Here is a 10922-nt window from a genome sequence, read left to right on the forward strand (position 1 = left end):
CTGCCCGGCCCGGGGGCCTCCCCTCCCGCCGCCGCACCCTGCGTAGACCCCGCGCAGCCCTGGAGCACCTTTGTCTCCCCTGGGGGGGCTGCAGGCACCCCTGCGTGCACCCCTGTCTGCCCTGGGGACACTCCGTGCACCCCTGGGGACACCCTTGTCTTGACCGGGGAGACTCCATGGGCCCCTGGGCAAACACCAGCTCTTAGTTTCTTCTGGTCTCTGGGCGGCAGGGGAATAAAAGACCAAAGTCCCCGAAGAGGGGGGCAGGGAGGGAGCAGCAGTCTGCAAAGACCCGGAGCTCTAGACTTGCCCGGTGGATCCCTGCTCGGTTTGTGCGGCGCACAGCTGGCACCTGCAGAGGAAGCGCAGGATCCCCGGTGCAGCCCGAAGCCGACAGGGCTCTGGCGGTGGTTGCTGCCTGGAATCGTGTCCCTGGGTCGTTCGCTGGACACTGACCAGTGCCGCAGAGCGGCGCATGGGGAAAGAAAAGCCATGCACAGGGCTAGAGCCCGGCAGAGCGGGGCCCAGGGTGGGTTTGCATCTGCCTGGTGCACTCAAAGCTGCTCCTGATGTCAAACCCTCAGGTTTTTGGCCGCTGGAGCACGTCTGGGGGCAGAGCACGCAGGGCAGCCATGTAACAGGCTGGCAGGTACCCAGGAACAAATGGATTAACTGCCTAAGGGGAATGAACTGGTGGCCCCTAGACATTGTCCAGCTGTATCCCTGGCCCCAGTACAGTCATGCCCAGCGCCCCAGAGCCTGGCTTCATCAGCCCATCTCGGGGCACTTGACACAGCCAGCAAGCGCCATCGTTGCCATTGCCCCGGAGCAGGACACAGCCCAGCTGCAGCAAGGGGCCACGTTCTGCACTCAGGGCGGCCGGCGCGAGCGGGTGAAGTCAGGGAGCCGGGCTGCGTTCCCACTGGTGGAACCGAGGCTGATTGTGCCAGACCCCCAGCTCCCCGACCCCCACAGTGTGACTGGTCCTGTGCCTCTGCTCCTGGCACACCCAGCCCGTGCTGGGGCAGGATATCCTTGTTCTGACTGCTGGAGCCTGCAGAACACAGGGATTCAACATGTCCAGCACAGCAAACACCTGCAGAGCCAGGGACGACAACCGTGTGTGGCTGGGAACACGCAGCGCAGGGAGAGCCTGCAAAGATGCCTCTCCCCCAGCTCCACCGCAGCAGGGCTAGGGCACAGGCACACCCCGGTCCTTACAAAGGTGAAGACAGGGCAAGGTTCAGAGAAGCATAAGCTCTGACAGCAACAGCTGATACCACCCTGCCCTGCCTTCTGCCCACTGTAGACTGCCACAACTAAGTGCTGCCATCCTCATGGGCAAAGGGGAAGCTGTGCTACAGGTGTGGGAGCAGACGCCTCCCTGCTCCCCAGCCGCTGGGTCCTGGTGGGAAAGGGGCAGTGCAGCAGAGAGGGCACCCAGCCACATCAGGGTAGGGACCCAGCTCCGCGCCAACCAAGAGAGCCTGCTGCTTTCTGTACTGGTTTAATGTGTGCCAAAAGATCGGCCCGAAGCCCCCTGAAGCAAAGAGAGTCTTTCCAATGATTCTGGCAGGATGGAGACCCCCTGGAGCGGCTGCTGGTGTGACAAGGGGCACCGCTTCTCCATCTCTGACGGCTGAACGGTTGCTGGTCCCGGACATGGGGAAGGAGGGCAGAGCTGTGCAGGGCCCAGTGCACCCAGCCAGCCTTGCCCGGCTTGCAGACACTCCCAATACACTCCTTCTGCCTAGAGGCACCAACACCGCTACAGCCATGCGTGCCTACGCTCATCACAGCAAGCCCCTCATGTCCTGCGGCCCCAGGCTGTTGCAGGGAAACGCCTTGCCCACCCCCTCACAGTGCCTGCAGCTCCAACTTAGCGACTGTCATCCTGTGAACCTCATCGGGCCCGTCTGCAAGGCGCAGGGCTCGGGCCCAGGCAAAGAACTGGGCTAGCGGGTAGTCGCTGCTCAGGCCAGCCGCTCCGAAGGCCTGCAAGAAACCAGCAGGAAGGCGGGAGGTCAGGACCAGGCTGACAGGACCTGACAGCAATAGCAGTCAGAGAGGGGTGGCCAGTGGCATGGGGGAAGTGGGATGGCAAATGCTGGCGGCCCAGGGAGTCTAGGTGCCGGCACGTGGCTCTCAGCAGCAGAAGGTTCTGGCCCGGAGGCTGCAGATCCCAGACCAGGGGTAGTGCAGGGGAAGGCAGGGAGCGTGGATGTGTCTTGGGAGACAGTGAAGAACAGACCAGGCATGTCTGTGAGCTGAGGAGCCAGACCCGGCTTCAACCAGCTGCCTGCTTTACTCAGGCCGAGCTCTTAGGTGGGGAGGGGCTGAATGAGGAGCCGCTTTGCTCACCTGGATGGCACGGTCAGTGACATGCAGGGCCATGGCCGGAGCCACCAGCTTGATCATGGCAATGTCCAGAGCAGCTGCCTGTACACAGCCAGGAGAAAGCCCATTACTCTCCTCAGCCTGGCCTGCAGCCCTCCTCCACTGCCCAGTGCTAAATTCTGCACCCACCTCTCTGGCTAGACCACCTGCCCTGGGCAATCCTAGTCCCAGCCCTTGTCTGAGCCTAGATGGGTGCACTGTATCAACACTGCCATCGCAGCAGCACAGGGAGCAGACCCCCAGGCACATTAGCAGGGAGCCCCGCTGTGGTTCTGCTAAGGCATCCAACAAGGAAACCCACGGCCACAAGACTCACCAGGCCAGCTCCTCCCTGGAGATGAGACACCTCAGTGGGCCAGGCCGTTCCTTCAGGAAAGCCACTGCCACCCACCTTGTCAGCCACCGCCACCCACCTTGTTGCCAACTGTGTCCATGAGAAGGGCAGCCTTCAGGACCAGAAGCCGGGCCTGCTCAATCTCGGCTCGGGACGTGGCAATGTCTGCCAGGATCGTGCCCTGCTCTGCCAAGGGCTTCCCAAAAGCCACGCGGGACTTCACCTGTAATAAGCACACGGGACCGAGGCCCACCCTGAGCACGAGAGGCCCCAGTCACTACGCAAGACCAGACAGAGCAGAGCAGCTGCTGACAAGGCCTGGTGCAGCCCCCACTCCACCCCAGCCGCATCTGGGCTGAGAACGGGGGAAAGGAGCCTCCACCCAAGTGCTAGGGCTTTGGTTACCACGTAAGCCACGTGCCCCTGGTCAGCAAGCAGCAGGATAGTTTCCAACCTTCCCTAAGTCTCTCCTCAGCCCTGCAGCGGGGGCGTCTGGTGCAGAGGAGGGACTGCATGATGGAGACGCTGAGCAGGGAGCAGGGCTCAGGTACCCACCCCAGTGCCAACAGCAGGATGGACTTAACTGGCCTAAAGCATAAGGAGCATGTGGCGATGCTACAGCAGCTTCCATCTGGGAGCACCTGGGGACGGACCAACACGTGGAGGTGGTGGGGAATGGGAAGGGTTACTCCCTGGCGAGGAACAGGGAAGAAGCTGTGCAGAAGGCTTTGTCAGGGTGCACAAGCAGCTGTTCCCCCTCAGAAGGGCAGATCACAGAGAAGTGAGGATGCCCTGTGACACTCCCCGCACACGCCAGAGCGCAGACCTGCCCACGCTGGGACGCAGGAAGGCTGCGCTCCCACCGCTGCTGCAGAAGGGACCAGGTATGGGCAGAGGGACGGTGCTGGAGACACTCACGCGTTCCTTCATGAGAGCCAGCGCCCTCTCGGCAAAGCCGATCAGCCGCATGCAGTGGTGGATCCGTCCAGGCCCCAGTCTCCCCTGGGCAATTTCAAAGCCTCGGCCAGGTCCCAGCAGCATATTCTCCTTTGGCACGCGCACGTTTTCAAATAAGATCTCCCCATGGCCAGCTGCAGGGACGGGCACAGAGCAGGAGAAGCTGGGGGGCCGCTTGCTACCAGGCTTGGGATTTCCTCCTTATGCTTCCTCTCTGCCTGCCCCACGTAAGACGGGGGGGTGGATGTCATGGCTTGCATCTCATGGGGCTCATTTGAAGTCCATAGGGAAAACTCCCAACTGGCTTCACCGGGTTTTGCACTGGGCCTAAAGCAGGAGCCCCTGAAGGCCCAACATTGCTGGCAGCAGGGAGCCAGCCAGTAACGCTGCCCTCCCCAGTGAGCTCATAAACAGGGGGAACAACTGGGTTTTTCTAGTGCTTGAACAAAAATTGAAGCCCAAGGCAAAGGTCTGGGAGGGGCCTCCCAGGTCTGCTACCTGCTCCTGCCACCAGCCCCAGCCACTCACCTGATCTTCTGCATGCAGAGACTCCAAACAGAGAGAGTCAAATGCTGAGGTTGTTTTTCCTGTGGTTTCTCCCTGACAGGGGCAGGAAACATTACCTAAGGGCTCAAGAGCTGAGCAAACAGCGGGTAGGATTTCTGTGGGGGCTAAGCAGCGGTTTAGTAACAAAACACCGTCTACTTCTGTCACTGACACCTCTCAGTAACAGAAGCAAGGGTCTTGTGTTTGCTTTAGAAGGAAGTAGCAGGATAATACACTGGGTGCAGGATTATCCTGCCATTCCTGCCCTGCACAATACGCTTGGGAGACAAGTCCTGTCACACAAAGGCACAGAGAAGTCACACGATTTGCCCATGTGGAGTCAGCGGCCAAGCTGGAGAGAGGACCCTGGAGTCCTGTACATACTAGGGAGAAGGGAGGGGTGTGTGACTGCAGGCTGGAGCTGGGGTCTTTGCTGGTCTGCACTTCAGCTTCCCCCTCAGCATCACAGGGGAAAATAAGGCCCAGCTCCTAGAGGAACTGTGAGGCAAACCCAGGGAGGCTCAGGATAAAGGTGGCTATCACAGGCATCACAGCATGTACCCTGGCAAAACCAGAGCCAGGCACCTTTGTCCGCTGTGAGGGGGACTGCGTGATGCTCACACCCCATGGGTTTCTGCAGGTGCCTGTGGTGGCCCAGGCAGAGGAGGAGTGGAGGACTAGGATGCACGCGTACTCCCTGCCTCACCTGGGGGGTCGTCCAGGCCATACACGCTGAGAGGCCGGGTGACGGTGACACCTGGGGTGTCCATGGGAACCAAGAGCATGGACTGCTGCTTGTGGCGCGGGGCACCAGGATTCGTCTTTCCCATAAACACACAGAGCCGGCAGCGAGGGTCCAGCGCTCCTGCCGGAGGGAGAGAAAGCACAAGCCTGCCTAAAAGGTGCTGAAAACTTCAGAAGCCAAATAAAGCCTAGGGAGCTCCAGCCTCTTTACAGGAGGACTGCTGGGGCTGAATTGGGTGCCCCAGGGTCACATCCTGCCTTGGCCTGTCAGCTGAGCACGTGGACCCAGCCAGGCTGGCCACAGCTAACGTAAGACACGGTTACTGTTCTGGGTGTTTGAGGAGTTTCAGGCAAGTGGGGAGGAGATGGGATGAGAGGGGCTCTGAAGAGTCCTTTTCCTGATACGGGGGAGCTGGTGAGAAGCCACACGCTGAACAGTCCTCCCGAGGCCCAGAGAAACAGTCCAGTCTCCGAGACCTGTTCAGACCCGGGCTGCTCTGCTCCGACTGCCAGAGGTATTCACCAATGCTGGCTGCGTCTCCTGTGAACCCGCCTGACAGCACCTGGCTCCCAGCCACGCCAAGCCCCTCGTGGACGGCAACCACTTGTGGTCCCTGCTGCCCAGCAGAGAAAGCTCCGCAGGCCACATGCAGCTCCCTGTATTGTTTCGGTTGGGTCCCTCCACAAAGGCTTTCCTTCCTGCAGACCAGCAGGAAGCTGTGGGTTGCAGTGTGGGTGCTTCTTGGAGAGGTCCCTACCTCAAGCAGCTTGCAGCAGCCACGAGTTTACCCGAAGCAGAACAAAGTTGTTGTAACTCTGCAGCTGGGTTTAGCAGAGCATGTGCAGAGACCACACCCTGGGCCTGCCACAATGAGGCCATAGGGTGACCAAGGCGCAGGGCAAACCTAGCAGGGTCCTGCGCCTCAGCGGCTACCAGGCCAGCTTCATGCAATCAGGGGAGCCCCCAACCTGGGGAGGAAACCACAGGCCTTGAAGCAAACCTGAAATCCACCACTTGTGCCCGTTGAGAATGTAGAAACCCTCTTCTTCCACAACAGAGGACTCGATGTTAGTGGCATCAGACGAAGCGACCTAAGCAAAAATGTGGCGGGTTCAGACATGCACCAGCATCCTGCTCCAGGCCATGAGCTGCAGGAAGCCCTTTCCCACCCGTGTTGTGGAGGCACCTGAAGGGCTGGAAGCCTCAGACCCAGCAAAGGAAGGAAGCAAATTTGCCATGGAAGAGAATTGAGCCTCAGCAAATGAAAGCCCCCCTTCGCTTCTGAATGGGGCTGTCCACTTCGGGGGGGAGGGGAGGGGGTGTAATTCAGTTTAACTAGCCTATTTCCCATGGTCACCTCCAGTTAATCTGGATTAAACTTTCCTGAGCGTACCTATGTGGACAAGGCAGGCGCAGAGCTCTTGCAGTCCCGCAGCCACCATTGAAACTGCTTGCCAGGAGGTCACGACAGCCATCAATGGCCAGGGTGGGACCAGCCCCTGCCTGAACAGAGGGGCTTCCCTCCGTCCTGCCACAGCACTGACCTGTGGCTCCGTCATAGCAAAGCAGGAGCGGATCTCCCCATTCAGCAGAGGCTGCAGCCAGCGCTCCTTCTGCTCCTCTGTCCCATATCGCAGCAGCACCTCCATGTTACCAGTGTCAGGGGCTGAGCAGTTGAATATCTGCAGGGGAAAAGCCCAGCACTGGGGTCACATGTATGGGCACAGGAGCCTGCAGATCCACCCTGAAGCCCGCTGCCTGCAACGCCTGGACCGCCCCATCCAAGCACCAGGAGCTGCTGCCAGTTGGGCAGCAGGAGACTGATGCAAGCTCCAACCAGACTGAACTTCCAGCCAGAGCACCAGGCAGCCCCCAGGCCAGCATTACTTCCCCTCCTTATGCAGCATGGACAGATGAGGAGGGAGCCAGGCCACGTTCTGGCCAGCACAGGCTCCTCCAAGCAGCATGAATGTTCTTAGCCAGGAGGCTGGGAGGACTCCTTGCAGGAGACACCAACCAGGAGTTCCTCGGCCAGGTCGAGGGCTAGGGACACTCCCTGCTAGAGGCAGGTACCTCAGGTGCGTGCAGAGACATCCCCATGAGCTCGCACAAGTGGGCATACTCCAGGTTGGTTAGGCCTGCTCCGTATCTCACTTCTGGGTCAGTCTCCAGGGGTAAAAACAGGTTCCACAGCCCTTCGGACTTGGCCTTTACCTGAAAGAATAAATCAGGATGACACGAGGCATGGTTCCCCTCCGGACCCCCTGGCCCTTCAGAACACCCTCCGGGCAGGAAGGAAGGGTGTGCTTTGGGCACGGGCAGAGCTCAGGGCAGAGTGCTGCCCTTCCCATTCATCAAGAGACAAGCATCACACAAAGCAGCATGGCCACAAATGGGGCTCATCCTGCCACCAGCCCACAGAAGCCTTCATGCCTGGACTTGGCCTGGGATCAGGGTCAAGCTGGGTCTTTTCTGTCATAACAAAGACCCTGCCACCAGAGTGCAGCTAATGGGGAGAACCCAGCTCCCAGCTCCCCCTCTGTTAGCTGCACAACCAAGATCTGGTCAGGACACAGGGCAGCGTTGGCTCAGAGACGGCTTGGGGACAGACACAGGCAGTGAGCACATTATCCTAGAGAGCTGTACTTTGAGACGTCGCTGCTCAAAGCAGGAGCATCACTGACCTTCAGTTCTTCCACGAGAGGGTGCAGAGTCCACCTTGTCTGCGACACCTGGTGGTCCCTCAGGGCCTGCTCGGCAGGATAGACATGGGCATCCATGAATCTCCTCAGTCTGCGATAAAGATCCTCTGCCCTGCCAGAAAGGCCCTCAGGAGAGAGAATCAGATGGGCTGGAACTGAAGAGGAATGGGGCACAGTGACATAGCTCCTCCTGGGGAATGGCCCCTGCCAGGCCCAGGTGCTGTAAGGTCTCCCCAATGGCTTCGTAGCCGGCATGGCTTTAAACACCCGGAACCCTTCCTTCGTGGCGAAATCCCAGGCGAGGTCGGCCATGGACTCAGCCTGCTTCCCGCCACTCTCCGCCGTGGCTGAGCTTGCCTGCCCTGTGTGAAGCAAGCAAAAGCATCGTCCTCTGCTCGGAGATCCACAGTGCAGAGCAAGGCAGCGGTGCCCAGACCAGAACCAGCCCTACAGAGTCCAAAAGGGACAAGACAAGAATACTGCCTTCCCTCAGACAAAACACCAGGCGCCTGGGCCTCCTGACAGGCTCCCACCAGCTCCCCACAGGAACAAGGCCTGAGCAGCCCAGGGAACAACCTGGGACAACCAAGACCCTTGAGGTTTAGCAACGTGCACAGTTCCTGCTCCACCGACAAATCACACCCTTTGCAAGGGCAGCTCCCTACTGCTTGGGGTCACCCCATGGGAAATGCTGCTGGGAGGGATAATGTCCCTGCCTCCCCATCTCACCTACAGGCCAACCTTGCTGCCTAAACTGAGTCCCCCCAATTCAAGTGTGGTCTTCCCTCCAACTGGGGAAAGTCTGGCCAGGGCCAGGAGGGCAAACCCCTGCTCCCATGACAGGGGTCCATGCAGAGCAGTCGGCATCTGGTTTATATTCCAGGTGCCAGGCCAGGCTCAGCCTGAGTGAAAACCTATCCCCACATGACTCTCTCAGCAGCAAGGCTCCCAGAGGGATATGGTGGAAAGGAGGGACTAGAATCCAGCTCTCCACTCCTGCTCTGGACCTGAGTTTGCCTCTCAAGCCTCCTGCCTTTGTCTCCAGATGCCAGAGCTGCTCAAAGTTCGGCATGGTGCCCTCTCGTGGCAAAACCCTGCTGCACAAGCTACTGTGCTGATGCCGGAGCCCAGCGGCCTCACCAGTGAGCGAGCGCTTGTAGACGCCCTGCAGGATGGCAGCCACTCTGAAGAAGGAGAAGGCCATGTAGAAGTTCCAGTTCTCGATGGGCGGGATGCCCATGTGGCCGCAGTACATACGGAAGTACTCCTCTGCCGTGGGGATTCCCAAGTGTGTCAAATCGCAGTTACCCAGACCTGAAAGAGGAATAGGGTGGCACCGTGACTCAGCCACGGAGCGGGGCTGTAAGGCTGAGCTTCCGCTCTAAAATCCCAAAATTTGGGGCATTTTTCCCCCTTGGAGGGTAGAAAACTACACACCCCAGGCCCAGACCAGCTCTGGGGAGCCAGCTTATGCCTATGCTGCTAACAGCACGTTCAGAAGGGGTTGGACGGGTCTCTCCAGGGACTTGGAACAGAGAGAGAGCAGAGGATGAGAAGGAAGAGTCCTTTCCCCCATTTCCAGCCACGTGCTGTGGACACCAGCCTGTCCATTCCTGCTTCCCAGGTCTGCGTTTGAAGAGGGCAAGAGATGTGATCTGTGCCCAGCACTGTACCTTTGAGCAGGCTGAAGCTAGATGGCAAATAGTGAGCCATGCAGCTATAGGCCACATCTGAGATGGGGTCTCCCAAGGTGGAAAGCTCCCAGTCAAGGACAGCAAGGACTTGTGGCCTCTCTGGGTGAAAGATCAGGTTATCCAGCCTGGACCGGAAAGACAAGGAGCCAGGGAAAAGTTGTTGCAGGAAAAAAAGCCCCACTCACTAGGGAGAGCTGCATTCCCCATAAACAGGTGTCCAGGAGCTCTGTGCAGTTGGGAGCTGTTCCCAATCACCCCTCCACCCTTGGCAAGTGACGGGCAGAAGAGGTGCTGTCTGTTAATGATTTGGGTCCCTGCATCACTGTTTGTTGGGCTTTGCGCAGTTCCCTTCTCAGCACGGAGCTGAAAGAGCTCCTGGGATCTGGGGACTGCTGCTCACGTGCAAAGAACCCATTCAGGCTGGTTCTGTTTAGCAACTGAATGGGAAGCCGTAAAGCCCGAGCACAGATGAGCATCAGTCTGCCACACGTATCAGCCCTGCCCCACCAGCCCCGCCTGTCAGGTCCTGACAAGACAGGTGAATGGCAGCTGTCCGGTCAGGGGCAATGGGAGGATAGGAAGGGACAGTAAGACGGTGGCATCTTCTGCCCGTATTACCCACAGGAGCTCCAGCAGAGGGCACCAGTGCCCACGCCGGCAATAAGACAAGTCAGGATTTTGCTCCATGCCCAACGTAGTAACTTCTAATGACAGAAGCCAATTGCACCATGAGCTTCCTGCTTTCTGGTGTCATGCCCCCAAGGGTGGTGACCTCATGTGTCACATGGGCCATGGGCAAGCTCATGCCCTGGGTCACACCAGGCTGCATCCAAACACCAATCTGTTCTATCTGTCAATAATTCATGTGATGTCTCGTCATCCCCAACTACAGGAAATGGAGCAGGAACTAGCTTCCAACCCCCAGCCTCAGGTCTCTGTTCAGCTGCTGCCACCAGCCAGAGAGAGACCCCAGTGTGTGGATCAAAAAGCAAAGTGGGGACAAGACCCCTGGGGTCTAGACTTCCAGCTCCTGCCTCGAGCTGCTGAAGTCCACTGCCCTCCAGACGGGCTAATGGGGAGGAACACTCATGGCTCTGAGCTGACAGCAACTTCTTTGTGCTCTGCAATGTTGGGTTGCAGAGATGTCTCTGTCTCCAGAGCACTACACCTCTTGATGGCCCAAGGAAGCCATGGCAGATGCAGGCTCCCAGGTGCTGAACATGCACAGGTCCATATGTACAACAGGCCTTGGAGCTGCCACATTACACACACACTGTCCTGCCCTGCTAACACCTGGGTGCTTGCTTCCAGCTTGTACCTGAACTTAAAACTATGAATAGGACAAACTAATAACTATATTATAGCAATGTATTTGTTAAAAGTTAATAATCAGATTTCATGTTTCAGATACATAGAGATGTCAGGGAGGAAGTTTTCTGATCCTTCACATACAGCGCTGCACAATTAACAAGGTTCATAATAGATTTTCCCTAAAGTATCAGGTGTAATTGGATGCACAAGTAAAGTAGATCTTGATAGATCTTTGC

General features: G+C 58.4%; 1 protein-coding gene across 1 annotated transcript in view; it reads right to left on the bottom strand.

The window, feature by feature from the left end:
• Positions 1-1491: 1491 nt before the first annotated feature.
• Positions 1492-10922, bottom strand: part of ACAD10 (acyl-CoA dehydrogenase family member 10) — a 23255-nt gene continuing 13824 nt past the window's right edge. Inside the window, exons 10-20 of the mRNA XM_019507228.1 lie at positions 9355-9542; positions 8822-8995; positions 7664-8043; positions 7053-7193; positions 6524-6661; positions 5980-6070; positions 4941-5099; positions 3650-3822; positions 2811-2954; positions 2362-2439; positions 1492-1995 (exon numbers count right to left, since the gene is read on the bottom strand). Of these exons, the coding sequence (XP_019362773.1) occupies positions 1858-1995; positions 2362-2439; positions 2811-2954; positions 3650-3822; positions 4941-5099; positions 5980-6070; positions 6524-6661; positions 7053-7193; positions 7664-8043; positions 8822-8995; positions 9355-9542 (1804 nt within the window). The 3' untranslated portion in view covers positions 1492-1857. The remainder of the gene's footprint in view (positions 1996-2361; positions 2440-2810; positions 2955-3649; positions 3823-4940; positions 5100-5979; positions 6071-6523; positions 6662-7052; positions 7194-7663; positions 8044-8821; positions 8996-9354; positions 9543-10922) is intronic.

The sequence above is a fragment of the Gavialis gangeticus genome, unplaced genomic scaffold (assembly GCF_001723915.1).
Source record: "Gavialis gangeticus isolate Ggan-Ray unplaced genomic scaffold, GavGan_comp1, whole genome shotgun sequence".
Taxonomy (NCBI): Eukaryota; Metazoa; Chordata; order Crocodylia; family Gavialidae; genus Gavialis; species Gavialis gangeticus.